At 39.8% G+C, this 15,329-nt stretch overlaps 1 protein-coding gene across 2 annotated transcripts in view; it reads left to right on the top strand.

The window, feature by feature from the left end:
- The window catches only part of LOC149205966 (superoxide dismutase [Fe], chloroplastic-like), a 196,246-nt gene extending 187,336 nt beyond the window's left edge, over positions 1 to 8,910 (top strand). Inside the window, exons 6-8 of one of the 2 annotated variants that reach the window (XM_089395240.1) lie at positions 8,118 to 8,144; positions 8,314 to 8,411; positions 8,550 to 8,910. In XM_089395240.1, the coding sequence (XP_089251366.1) occupies positions 8,118 to 8,144; positions 8,314 to 8,411; positions 8,550 to 8,592 (168 nt within the window). In that variant the 3' untranslated portion in view covers positions 8,593 to 8,910. The remainder of the gene's footprint in view (positions 1 to 8,117; positions 8,145 to 8,313; positions 8,412 to 8,549) is intronic. The other variant, XM_089395239.1, reaches the window with a different exon arrangement.
- Positions 8,911 to 15,329: the final 6,419 nt, after the last annotated feature.

The following is a 15,329-nucleotide window of genomic DNA, read 5'->3' as shown; positions in this document are numbered from 1 at the left end:
TTCTGGTCAACGCTGGTCAAACTTTGGTTCTGCAGTTGCAGCCCTAAAACTGCGTCCTTCCTTCCACGTGTGAGAGAGAGTCTCTTTTCTACGCAGTAGAGAAGAGCCTCTTTTCTGCGTAGGAGAGAGAGAGAGAGATGTGATGAGATGAGTGAGTGCAAATGAGGAAAAGTCCTCCTGTATTTATACACATCTTATGATAATTGAATAGATGCGACTGTTGGGCTTCTGAGCCTACATGAGTGCAGGTCGGCTTGATAATTATTCCATAATCAAAATAAATTCATATCTCCATAAATACTTATCGGAATCGGATGATCTTTAGATCAATCCTACACCTTTCAATGAGAGGAATCTAATAAAAATATTATCAGCCATGAATAAGATGACCCACATGGAGTTTGGCCCTAGTTGCAAATTTTAACACTCCCTCTCAACTAGGGAGAACTCCATTTGCAATCTGTCTGTCGGTCGCTACTATTCATCCATCAAATGCACTGCCCTGTACAGCTTGACCCTTGCCTTGCTCTGCTCTATTCTGCCTGTTCTGCTTTGTCTTGTTCTGCCCTGTACTGATCTGTACTGCTCTGCTCTGCTTTGTTCTGTTTTTCTCTGCTTTTGTCCGAATTATGAAGAAGAAGAAATGATCGAGGATGCATCATACTGACTCAAAGTCAGTCTCAGAGTATGTACCACTGGTCCCAGACCAGTCTCAACCAACCCGAAGTTAGCGTCATAGTGAGTACAACTCCTACCACTGGTCCCAGACCAGTATCATCCTCCACTGACTCAAAGTCAGTCTCAGAGTGCGTACCAATGGTCCCAGATCAGTCTCAACCGACTCGAAGTCAGTGTCATAGTAGGTACCACTCCTACCACTAGTCCCAGACCAATATCGCAAGCCTAGAGAGTGTACCACTGGTCCCAGACCAGTCTCAACTGACCCGAAGTCATCGTCATAGTAGGTACAACTCCTACCACTAGTCCCAAACCAGTATCATTGATCCCAGATCAATGAAGGTCATCCTAGCGTAGGGAGTACGGTAGATACAACGATGCGTCCATCAATACTACTATGGTCCCTAACTTTATTTCCCTGCTCATTGATCAGATGAGAGGTACTTCCCATGAGTCCCAGACTGCATGGGTAGGATGCCTTGAAAGGAGAACTTAATCAATCCCGTTCTCACAGGAGAACTAATCATCCTGCTACACAATCGCCATGGAGAACACATCATCCAGGCCTCACAGGAGAACTAATCATCCTGCTACATAATCGTCATGGAGAACACATCATCCAGACCTCACTGGAGAACCAATCATCCTGCTACATAGTCACCACGGGGTGTACATGCACACCACCAGGGGATAGTGAATCACCTTGTGGTCATATGTCGCTCCAAGAAGTACCCCGTAGCCCCCTGGAACTCCTAGAGCTCAATGCATCATACAAGATCCTCATCAGAGGGTCTTTGAACAACACCAAGTTGTTCTCGGAAAGTCCGGAATTTGACTTTCCCTAGGGGCTTTGTCAGAATGTCGGTGACCTGTTCATCTGTACCGATATACTGGAGCCTTACAGCTCCCCGCTGTACCATATCTCGAATATAGTGGTACTTGATATCAATATGCTTGGAGCGATCATGAAATACGAGATTCTCTGACAAATGAATCCCACTCTAGTTGTCACATAGGATCACAGTGGTATCTAGTGTAAATCCAAACAGCTCACTGAAGAGCTTCCTCAACTAGATTGCCTCACAGGCGGCCATGTTAGCAGCAATATACTCTGCCTCGGCGGTGCTCAAAGCCACCGATTCCTGCTTCCTGCATATCCAGGATATCGAAGCAAATCGCAAGGTGAAACAGCACCCGGAAGTGCTCTTACGGTCCACGGTCCACCACACTGCCTACCCAATCAGCATCAATATATCTAAGTAGTCTCACATCTCCGGCAATGTATCTTAACCCAAAAGTGATTGCGCCATGAAGATATCTCAACAGATTCTTGGCACCAATCCAATGTATGTGGTGAGGTTCAACCATATGTTGACTCAATGTGTTGACTGCAAAACATATGTCTGGACGGGAGTTCACCAAGAACATTAATGCTCCGACGAGTTGACGATACTCGGTGGCATTTCGTAAAACAGGTCCAGCAGCACTACCGCTTAACTTTTTGAAGTCAAGCTCCATCGGGGTAGTTACGAGCTTGCAGTCCACCATACCGAATCTTTCCAGAATCTTCACCACATACTTTCCTTGAGATAGGAAAATTTCCCCTAGCTTCTGCCAAACTTCAAGTCCTAGGAAATAGTGCATTAGTCCTAGGTCCTTCATTTCAAATTCAGAAGCCAACTCCCTCTTACATTTGTGAATGAGAGGGTTTGCACCTGTTAGGAAGAGGTCATCCACATACATCACCAGTATGAGAGGTTTGTCATCTTCAACCTTAAAGTAAAGGTTAGGATCGGCTTCACTCCTAGTGAATCCTAGCTTCATCTAGTAGCTATTGATCCTCTCATACCATGTTCGGGGTGCTTGCTTCAGCCCATAGAGGGCTTTCTTCAACATGCATACATGAAATTTTCGATCATGAATCTCAAATCCTTCGGGTTGCTCCACGTAGACCTCTTCTTTGATTGAACCATGCAAGAACGTGGTCTTGACATCCATCTGATGTAGGTTCCATCCTTGTGAAGCTGCAAGGGCTATGATCGAGCGGATGGTGGTATATCTGGCAACAAGTGCAAATATCTCGTCATAGTCTATACCTTCCTTTTAGGAGAGGGCACGAGCGACAAAACAAGCCTTATATTTTTCCGTACTTCCATCTGCTGCATGCTTTATCTTGTAAAGCCATTTAGAAGTGACAACTGTCTTGTCCTGGGGTCTAGGAACTACTTCCTAGACATCATTCTTCATAATAGACTCATATTCTTCGGTCATAGCATCCTTCCATACTTGATGCTTGACGGCATCTGAGAATGATGAAGGCTCATTTTGTATGATCGTGCTCATGATGGTCAGGTATCCCTGATACCTGTTGGGTTTCTTACTTTCACGGAAGGTTCCTCGGGGTGCAGTGTGTCCTTCAGCATCATCGAGTAACCCCCTAAGCCAAGAGGGCCTCTTCCTAGAAGAGGAAGGCTCAGGTGGATCAATAGGATCCATGGGTTCTTCCACATCAGGCATTGATTCATCATCCTTTTCTTTCGGTTCCCTGGTGTTGGCTTCTTGAGAGCTCCTCAAAGTTGGAAGGTTATCCACCTTGCTGAGAGCCATATCTTCGTCAAAGGTGACATCATGACTAATCATGACTTCCCTTTGACCGACTGTTCACAGGTTTTTCCACAAAATTTAAAAAAACATAGATTCTATAGCACTTAGTATTTTCACCATAGCCCACAAAGATTCCTTTCTTTCCAGATGCACCCAATTTATTCCTTTTCTCTTTTGGCACATGAAAATATATAGGGCTTCCAAAAATTCTAAAATGAGATATGTCAGGTTTCTTACCGGTGAACATTTCTTCAGGAGTCTTGGAACCCAATGCTTGATGAGGGCATTGGTTTTGTACATATACGGCGGTGTTTGTAGCTTCGGCCCATAGAAACTTCGGAAGTCTTTGATCATGGAGCATGGCACGAACAACTTCCATAATCGTACGGTTCTTCCTTTTTGCCACACCATTCTGTTCAGGAGTATATGGTGTAGTAGTCTCCCTCTTGATGCTAGCCTCTTTACAAAAGTCATGAAACTCGTTAGATTCATATTCAGTCCCATTATCAGTCCTTAAGATCTTGATCTTCTTTTCGGTTTGATTCTTGATCAAGGCTTTGAAGTGTCGAAACCAAGAGAACACTTCATCCTTCTTTTTCAAGAAGTATATCCAAGTCTTTCGAGAATAGTCATCTGTAAAAGTAAGGTAATATAAATATCCTCCCAAGGAGTTCACAAGCATCATACTAGATATGTCTGAGTGAACCAGTTGTAATATATTGGAGGTCTTGCTTTGGCTTGAGGGGAATGGTACCCTTTTGAGCTTTCCTTCGACACATCCTGGACATACACCTTCTTTCTCTACTCGGAATTCAGGCATCCCTGTTACCATTTGTCTTACATCGGGTAGAGATTTATAATGAAGGTGGGAAAACCTCCGATGCCAAAGTTCGGACTGAAGAGATGTGTCACAAGACATGACACCTAGCGGACTTCCACTGACCTGATATAATGAATCAACTCGAAACCCAAGAGTGAAGGCATCTTTAACATTGTTTTTCCATATACGTACCTTGCGATCGCTGAAGTTCACCTTGTAGCCTTTGTCTTCCATTGCCAAGATGGACACGAGGTTCTTCTTGAGGTTAGGTACATATAACACATCTTGTAAGTGGATCGTATTTCCTTGATTCAATTTAAGAGAGACATTGCCTACACCTTTCACGGGATATTTCATATTATCTCCAAGGACAATTTCCAGGTTAGTTTCCTTCTCTATTAGATTGTGGAGAACTTATTTGTAACCAGTGAAGTGCCTTGATGCACCACTATTAATGAGCCAAATTCCCATTGAGTCCGAAGGAGCAGAGATAGATAGAGCAGCTGGTAAATAATATTCATCTTGCTTATTTTCAACAATGTTGGATTCATACCTGGAATTTCTAGCCTTCTTGAATGGTTGTCCTCTTCCTTGATTACCAACACTCCTTTTTACTTTGCTAGTAGATTTCCCATTCCTCTGATTGCCATGAGAGGAATTTTGATCATCATCTCGATGTGAGTCCTTTCTATCAGGGCACTCCCTTGCATAGTGACCTGATTTATCGCAAATGTAACATCTTCCTTTTCTTCCACCCTTAGGTCCAGCGTTTCTTTTTGATTTAGTCCCAGAATTTTTCTTTTCTTAGCATGAGAAGAAAAAGCAGTAGGAGGACCTTTAGGTATGGGCATTTCTTGCTCTTCAACCCTTGTTTCTTCTTGAATGCATCTAGCCATTAATTCCTCGAAACCAGGAATTACATTATTGTTCAGAAGAGTAGTCCTGAACACGTACCATTTGGATGGTAATCCTCCAAGAATCGTGAGTGCCATTTCCCTATCAGTAATAGTCTCCCCAATAGATAGGAGATCGTTCCTGATCTCGGTGATTCTTAAGAAATATGCTTGCATACTTTCATCTTTGCCCTTCTTAATTTCCTTTAGCTTATTTCTAAGAAACAAAACTTGATTTGCATCATTAACTTTAAATAAACTCACCAGTCTATCGTAGATTTCCTTGGAGGTGTTCAGGTCGGAGATGTAGGCCACCAAGTGCTTGTCGATAGAGTCCCAGATGATCTTCTTTGTTTTGACTTCACCGGTTTTCCATTTGTTCTTGGCAGCAGCGGTTGCATTTGATGGAGGCTCAACAATATTGCCTCTCACATGGTCCAATACTTCTTGATCTTCTAAGGTTAGATCGATAGACATCTTCCATCTGTGATAGTCAGCTTTCTCACGGAGCTTGTCTTCGGTAGGAAAGAGTGATGAGGAACCCATAGTTCTTTTAGGATAGCCTTGCCAATCTTTTCTTCGGTGATTGCTCTTGCTCTTGCTCGGGCTTTGTCTTCACCTCAGTTGTGATACCATGTTAATTTATGGTATGTTCTATGCTTATAGCAGTTTACTTATCTTTCTTATTATTATCCACAGATTAGCAATCACATGTACATAAAGTAAAGTGCAGATAGAACATTAAACGATTGACAGAAAACAAGCCAAGACAAGAGACACAAGATGTGGCGGCTAGCCTGGGACAAACCCCACAATGTGTGGGGAAACCCTTTGATCAAATCTTCTTTTATCTTCAATAATTTAGCAGAGAGAAATAGTACAAAGAGAATCTGATTTATATCAACAGTAGCAAACCCTAAATCAGCAGCATCAGCATTAGCGGCTTCATCATCAAAACTAGGGCAGTTGATATCTCGCAAACTGACTGTCGGATCGGCTTGATTCCACCACCAAAAAATGCGGCCTTCAGAGGAGGTCCAGATGGACCTACAGTGCAGTTTTGAGGAGGGGGTCTTTTGGTCAACGCTCGTCAAACTTTGGTTCTGCAGTTGCAGCCCTAAAACTGCGTCCTTCCTTCCACATGTGTGAGAGAGAGTCTCTTTTCTGCGTAGTAGAGAAGAGCCTCTTTTCTGTGCAGGAGAGAGAGAGAGAGAGATGTGATGAGATGAGTGAGTGCAAATGAGGAAAAGTCTTCCTGTATTTATACACATCTTATGATAATTTAATAGATGTGACTGTTGGGCTTCTGAGCCTACATGAGTGCAGGTTGGCTTGATAATTATTCCATAATCAAAATAAATTCATATCTCCATAAATACTTTTTGGAATCGGATGATCTTTAGATCAATCCTACATCTCTCAATGAGAGGAATCTAATAAAAATATTATCAGCCATGAATAAGATGACCCACATGGAGTTTGGCCCTAGTTGCAAATTTTAACAAAGAAAGAAAATGTCAAGGCAATCGATCTACATGTTAAAGAAAACATCATGTTAGCAATCAACAAAATGCCATTAAGAGACGGATTAGATGAACTTCAAAGAGTTATAATCAAGTTACAAACAAACCTTGGAAGCATGCAAACCAAGTTCCAAATCCAAAATCTGGAACCAAAAAAGCTTCCCATCCAATGAGGGAAGGACTAGGGAGGACACTTCGGAAAGGGAATCTTCCAAAGACTACTCTTTCAAGAATTCTTTGAGGACAGCTTTTTTAAGGGCAAGCCAATGTTATCAATAATAAATAATATATATAGATATATGAACATAGAAATTAGGCTAGAATGTAAATCATATATAACTAGTAAAAGGTACAACTAGTGTAGACAATTGTACATGAAGGGTCACCATAGGCATATAAATGCCATATACGATACTCCCTCATTTATGTAATTGTACTTGTTGCTAGTTCCTGATTGTTATGGACCAGTTCCTTTCTCAAGCATTCTGCAACTCGAAACTCTTTTCCAAATGCTTCAGGACTAAACCCTTTACTGTTCTGAACCCTCTATGTTGCACCATTGAGAGATTGCTCAAGATATTCTTCGCAGGAGAATTCCTTGAGTGAGATGGATGACCTGTTCCCATTACGGGGAGAGGCAGATCTTTAATATGCTTGGGCCCAGCTTGACTACCACATTAGCTAGATGATATGTTCTCTTATTAAATATTCTTTCCTGTGCGCAAAAGAGGGCATATCAATTTTTATTTTTATTTTAAATCTTAATGTCTGACCAAGATTTCAATCTATATAGATAATTTATGCACTTGGAAAATTTGAATCAAACCTATTACCTACTAGAATTTTTTATTTTGAACACGAATTGCATGACTATTGGAGAGAGACCAGTTCAAGAGAGGGCTTTTGTATCCAGTTCAACACTTATGTGGTTTCTAAGACCAAAAAATTAATTCTGATTTTAATCTGCAAACCCAAATTTACTTCTCGATAGACTGAAATTTATACCCACGTAACTATGACCACTTAACAATGTATGAGCCGTATAATTTATTCTCTTAAAAACATTGGATGAAACGTTTCTGATTACTGAAGCAATATGCATCCTTTTAACGATTTATCATAATCAGCATGAATTAGGCTTTCGATAGAGAAGTGAATATGCATTAAAGACATGTGGATTAATATTAAATTCAACTTTTATATGGTAAAAAGACAGTAGTATTGAATTGGTTACACTAATTTGCAACTTATGTCTTTGGTTGTTGAGGTATTTGTAGCAGGCATTAAGGTCTACGATAGAAGTTTCTGGCAATTTCCAAAGTAGACATGTGGGGCATTTTTGGAGCCAATGACCATAATGCATGAAATAATTAATGCATATGAAACAACATGCATGGATAATTTTAAAATAAGAACATACTATCAGTAATTATTAGCTTATAAGAAAGCCCAAAAGGACTTACTATTTCCTAAATTCTAGTAGATGTAAGCTCCATAAATAAGATAGAGAAGAGTCTAAGTCATTGCTAGCATATTTTATGTTTTTATTTTCTAGTATGATATGCTAACGGAACATTAACGTTGTTCTACTTGTTGCAGCCACTGCTCACCATTGATGTTTGGGAGGTAATTGGATTCTGAAGTAATTTAATATTTGTTTTAGGATGCAGAAATTCATGAACTACTCTAGATTCTTACATTAGCAATGTTTGTGAGGTAAGTAGACTTGCTTACAGCCTTAAGTAGAAACAATTCTGTGTCAGCTTCACTTACAGACATCTAGGAATTGATTCAGGATATTGCAGTAGCAACTTTGTTCTGGATACTTACTGTTTGGTTTTACTTTCTACATTCTCTTCGGTTATGCAGCATGCTTATTACATCGACTATCAGGTTAGTGTGGATTTTAATCTTTGTTGGAGACAAAAGTTTCTTTAATACTGTGGCTTGTTAGTTATCAATCAGGGAACTTTTCTAAATTCTAATTTCATCTGAAATTCTTTTGGTCACTTGACACATCTATGGTGACAGAATCGGCGGGCAGACTATGTATCAGCATTCATGGATAACCTAGTTTCATGGGATGCAGTGAATGCTCGCTTTGGTCGTGCACAAGCTTTTGCAAACTTAAGAGAACCAATTATTCCTGAGCTTTGAGCAGCTGCTTTCTCGATACCATTTGCATTGCTTCTTTTTCAGATTTTTGTATTTCATGGTATAAAAGACATGCATGTACCTGTTCATATTCGGCAATGTACGTAGGTACATACAACTTTAATGAAAACCGTGGAGGCCTCCTTGGCTAAATATATATTAATTGTACAGGTGGACCCTCTACTAAACAAGGCCTAAATAAATATAAATTGGAATGAAGATATTAGAAAATTTGTTAGTTGAGTATTTTCCAAATGCAAGTAAACCAACCTCAAGGTTCAAGAAACTCTAGGCTCTGCAGAATGAGATTTGTGGAGATGAAAATGTAATATGCTTGTGTAGAAAAACTGTTTCTCTATTTCTACCATCGGTCCAACAGCAGAAGAGGAAACCTTAAGGTCTGAGGTTTATATGTGGACAGCTTAAAGGTTCAGTATCAAGCTCATAATTGATGATGGGTACGTATTATCTTTAAGTTTATAATTTCTTGATATTATTTTGTGCATTCAACAATCCTATAGAATGCTCCTTACTTCATATGCAGGAAGGCAGAAACTGTCTTTAAATATCATCTATGTGCCATGTTGCTTTGCAGGCCTTGATGCCACAGGCATGTTGCATAATATCATTGAAGCTTCTCTTCTCAAGTTGTTTGTGGATCCTTATTGTCACACAGGTGGCACTTATATAACTAATATGTACGCTTGTGGATTTTAAAGATTACCCATATGGTAAAAGTGTTTAACCTAGGTTACGGGACTCAATTACGACTTTAGAAATCCTGGAAAGGTGATTTTTTTCTCCAATACTTAATTATTAATTTCTATATTTGGAAATCAAAACTCCTTGTATTGTACCAAGTTGGCATTATTGGCTTTGGTCGATGTGAATGAGGTGGGAACACAGGCTTAGACTTCTTTAGAGTATGTTCACCCTCAATGCTTGCTGAAGGAATGAGAATTTTAGGAGGAAGTGTCCTCACTGAAATTCTCTAGGTGCTTTAGCTCATAATGTTGAGCCTGATTTATGGGCTAGCCTCTTATGTTACTATATAATATAAAATCAGTTGCTAATAAAGAGTTTAACACTAATAAGAAAACATTTTATGCTGTCTAATGACCAGCATTTAATGTTATCCTACAATTAACATAAGATGCTAACATTATGTGCTTCATTACTTGCTCCAGATTAAAGTGTCCCCAATTTCTCTTTTAGATGGGGAAACTATTGTTCAAAATTCAATTGTCGCCTAACACATCCATTTAGATTGCAAATATAAGTTCCTTTTCTACTGACATGGTACATAGTTCAGTGCTTCTTTCTAGTTGTTCATGTTCTAGTATCCGAAATTGTATTTATACAAAGAGAATGTTGAAAATAAGGGGTTGTGTCTGCTTGGATGGGTGAGGTACTTGTTCCTCAGGATGCAACAAAGCATACAATTTGAGATTGCTAATGTTCAGAACATCATGGATTCCGAATTAGTGAATTTCCCTTGTTCTTTTTGTTCATGAACTGTTGAACGAATTGGAAGCCAGTACACACATTAGTTGTAACTATGCTGGATCACATGAAGATACACGTCTTACAGTTCTTTTGGATTAATGATGAATCCTAAGGGTTCACACAAGCGTCATGTTAAAAAATTCTATTGAGTATCCATTTGCAGATGAGCAATTGAAAATCTAGTTGACAACCCAATTTTTTCCACTAAGCCCGCCAAAAGTGGCTGAGAAAGAGGGAGCTTCAATCCGAAAAGGACAAAGGCAAATCAAAATGCAGCTAGACGTGGTACTAAAATCATTGTTTTGCTTTGGCTTTGTCAACAACCTTATTACATAGAATGAAATTCACTATTTCAGAAAATTTTCAAAACACAACAAAGATGCAATCACGTTGTCCCTCTGTCAAAGGCATTCCATTGATAAGATCCACAAAGATTGACTCCCAAGGTCTAAAAGGCACTAGATGGATTATTACAACCCAAGCTTTCAATTGGAAGGTTTCAATTAACTACCAAGTGCACTGTTACCCACCATAAGTGGGTGACCCCATAGGAGAAATTTTCGCTTACCATCTCTTTAGTTGGCAGCCAACAACCCTTTACAACCACTAGTAACTAGTGGTGATGTGCCATTTATATCTCCGTCACCAACATTAGTCATATGTTTCATTGCCCATTTGGCATGAGCACACGTTGGAAGGTGGGCTTTCGACCAAAAGGTACTTTATTCATTTTACAATCGAGTGCTTATGCTTGTTTGTATTTTGGGCACTTGGCATGGTTTATGATTTAACCTCCATGAAAGAGGGGTTTTGACTGTCATTTTGTTCCCTCGCCTTAAATGGGGGGTTAATCTTTCACCATAGTTCAGTGGGGCCAACCCTAATGGCCTAATGGATATATGAGGGGCACTACTTGGGAAACCCCGATTGATATAGCGTAGTCCCATCTCTCCCTATTCACATTTACCACTTTCCATCTTACATTATGAGCTCCATATTCCACCTCCCTTCCTCGGGTTCAGCTAACCATTGGTTCTCTAAGATTAGCACCATACATCCTCATTCTTGGGTAGGGCTTGGGACTTCACCCTGGGAGGTCGATGCAACTAAAAGAAAATGAAAATCAAATAATGGCCACAAATAAAAAAAACAAAAGAATATCAAAATGCAAAAGATGGTTGAGACATAGACATTAGCACGTGGGCAAAAGCTTAGCATGAGCTCTACCTCACTCATTATGGCCATCGCCTAATTCTTGAGGACATGACGTTCTTCATATTATGAGAAGGAACCCTTGCATGTCCCAACACCTGGTGAGCAATGAGATGCCTCACCCTTAAGGGGGTAATCATTGTTATACATCATATAAGGCAAGCTCTAACCCTTGAGTTACGAGCAATAATATAAAGAAAAATTAAGAAAATGTAAAAGGCGCACAAAAGATGTGGAAAAACAAAGGTCGAGTTGGTAACTCATGCATCCATGATTGTGTTGGAATATTTACCAATACTAGGAGGTGGGGGGTGGTGAATCAATATTGGACACTTACCATTTTAATCATATCATGTAAACATCAATAATTAACAACACCATTCAATAATGCATAACATTATCCACATCACAAAAAATATTTTTATGTGGAAAATCAAACAAGAGAAAACCACAGAACACTCTTAATATGTCCTAAAGATTACATCAACAAGAAGCTCCAACTTCCAAGATTCTACAACCACTAGAAGGAGGATCTAACCCCTTGGCTTTATGAACTCCAATTGAAAAGATGCACCAACACCTTGGTTTTACCATTTCCGATTGGAAGGATGCTTCAACACCTTGCTAGCACCAATTTGTTGCCTAAGCACCACCCTGCCACCCAAAAGATAAAAGATAATTGAGTAAGATAGATAATGCTATTTAGCCATTGCTCTTGATCATTGCACTACATCGACTACTTTGTTCATTGTCCAACCACTGCAACCATCACACTATCATGCAACCTGTAGCAAATGCCATATAACCTGCAACCACTGTCAGTTCGTAATATCGCTGTCACAAAGAATCATATCATTATCTGCAATTCGCTGTCATACTGTTCTCTCAAAGCTCTTTTCGCTGCATTCATCTTTGAATTGTGATCGTCCAACATCTTCTAGATATCAATTTGGATAAATTATACTCCCAGAAATAAAAATGACCATAATAAACTATATAAAAATCAAATATTCGACAAAATACCTTTTTAGGGGCGCCTTTCAATCATGGCACCGGATTCTGACACTAGTCACTGGAACATGTAAATTGTGTGGCAATTTAACAGTATATAAAATATTTTTTTAAATGGGGCCTGCCTATCGAGGAGTTCGAACATGCGATGGCCAACATATAATAAATGGACTTTACCAAGTCCACTATCAAGTGATGCTCACATAGTTATGTTTTTTAATACAATTTGTTGTCGTCCGATGTATAAGACTTCAAACTAGCGGAGGAACTTGATGACTTGGTTAATCTAATATGGCTTCGGCCAGTCATTGTTCGCGGTCCATGATGCATAGTCGACATTGCTTGTGAGTCAACAACCATTCACTAGTCTAGACAAATCTCTGCTCATGCTAACTAAGATATGTGTCGTGACTTGTGGGACCTGTTATCGTGACAAGACAAACTTGGTTATCAAAACTTTGTCATAATATTATCACTACCAGATTTTCATGAACTATTGCTAGCTCATTAAACATCAATTAAACTCTGCCAAGTCATATACTTTTCAGCCTCTACTGCGTAACTAAGCTACAAACTTTGGACTTTGCTATTTGTGGACCAATGTAGATCTTGAACTACAATCTTTCAGACTTCACCAAAATTGTAATTAATCTTGTTGCCTCTATTATTTGTAGATAATAGTCACTAGTCATTCAACCTTCGCCTTCGATATATATAGCCAAATAGTTAAGCTTTGGTATGTGTTATCAAGGCATAGACCAGACCAATCATGTGATCACAAAGCACCAGACACATTTACTTCATGTATCGGAAACACAACATACATTAAAATGAAACTCCTTCGCAGTGTCCAAAACTCAGACTTCATCAAACAAACCAGAATCTTAGCACATAACTTTGACCACATCAGTTGTGCAGGATCAAGACTCTTCAATTTGCTGCAGAAAAAGATGTCTCAGTCAACCTATAGCTTAGACAATGGATAATTGCTCAGAATAGAAGAAAAGTTACATAACCATTGCCCACACACATATATATTATTCGATTACACATTTTGAATGTCGATCCAACATCCCATACTCTGGATCACTTGACCAAAACCAATATGTATTGACTTCATTCCATTATGCATTTTGAGACTTGATTAAATCCATAATCCTATGCCAAAACAGATAACAAAAACAAAAAGACTTCTCTCAGATCATTGGATCATCACAAACCACTAACAATAGAACATGCGCTACATTCATGCCTCTGTACATTATCTTCGTTTTTCTATCCATGACCTTAGTTATTCACGTGAATTAATGATGAAAGAGAGATATGTTTCAAGGGCTCATGTGTGACTTATTTATACTATTGCAAGGGAGTTAAAGAGAGGTCAGAAAGGGGTGGGGGGGAGGGCGCGACTTGCTCGAAATTACAAGTTAATTTTCAAATAATACTCCAATTAATTTAAACCCCTTTTCAAAATGATAAATCCTTCATTTAGGAATGTCTTGGTCAACATGGAGAGATGACCCTTCTTTAGTGGCTAGGAACTTGAGAGATGGCCCTTCTTCAATGTCTAGGAACTTGAGAGATGGCCCTTCTTCAATGGCTAGGAACTTTTAATCTTATGCCAACTTTACAACTCAACTTGGGGTACTTTGACCATGACCTCAGGGTTTCAACTTTAGAAGGTCATATCTTCTCAGCTGTGATGAACCATGTGGCATGCAACCTACTGTTGGAAATGGCATGACGAGTACTATCAAATGATGATGGTCTTGCTTGCATATTTACTGTTATGCCCATTCATTTACGTCAACAAATGCGAGGCATCTAGACTAGGGCTTACTATCCTTTCTTTTAGGGCTTCTTGTCCATTGGTACTTCCAATTAATGCAATCAATGTATGTATATTACAAGAATCCATCTTCAAGGCATAGTCAAGACTTTCCTTCTTTCCTTCACCGCTTCCAAGGAGGATGCACTCTTTACGCTGATCGCCAATGGCTGCCTTCTTTCCTTCACCACTTCCAAGGAGGATGCACTCTTTATGCTAATCACCAATGGCTTCCTTTGACATTAATGACAACGCCATTCAACAAATTTCTCCCTCCCCACATCTATACACTTAGGATGAGAAGCCCCATCATAGTTGGTCCCTTTGACCATGGCACTTGGCCATGAAGTCCTATCCGCGTCATTCCATCATTATTCACATGACACCTATTGATTGAAGGGTGGACGAAGGACATGTCGTTTCCCCTTAGGCGCTGGGAACACCTAATAAGGTGGTCTATTAACCACTCTACCTTGGGAGGTAACACAATTTCGAGTTCAAAGCTTTGATTTTGGAAGGGAAGCCTTGTTTGAAGTGTCAAATTGCCCATTATTTGCAAGCTTGGTTCACTTAGATGCAAAAATGATTAAATGTACCTGATGATGTAGATGCCAACAATGTATATTGTGTGTAATTGTCAAGTGGTTTCATCATGGCTTGGGCAACTTAACTAGGATGCAAGTCTTTTAGAGGAGCATATTGGCACCCACAGGTAAGGTGTTGAGAGCCATGTGTCTTTGAGCAATATAAGAGCATCACACATAGCCATGGGCACCTCCAACACCTACAACTTTCCAACACTTTTGCCTACATTCATGACTTTTATGGGATGATGCACCTGGACCAAGCATGCTTCCAGCCGACTTAACACTTCATGAGGGTTGGCAACTAAATTCAGGGCCCAGAGGAAGATGGTCTCATACCTTGAGACATGGGAGGGCTAGCACCACCTTGAGAGCCCTCCACGTGGGAGCAAAGATAGGCAGTTTGACCCCTTGGAGACCCATGATACCACTTTTGTGCCCCCAAAACCAAAACTAGGGTCCATAGAGGGAGATTGTCAGGGATCTAGGGGCCAACCCCTAGAGGATGATTTTAGA

The sequence above is a fragment of the Pinus tabuliformis genome, chromosome 1_2 (assembly GCF_031772625.1).
Source record: "Pinus tabuliformis cultivar Carrire ecotype Pingquan chromosome 1_2, CPIR1, whole genome shotgun sequence".
NCBI classification, from domain to species: Eukaryota; Viridiplantae; Streptophyta; class Pinopsida; order Pinales; family Pinaceae; genus Pinus; species Pinus tabuliformis.
The sequence above is the reverse complement of the archived record's forward strand: the minus strand, read 5'-3'. Positions and strand labels throughout refer to the sequence as shown.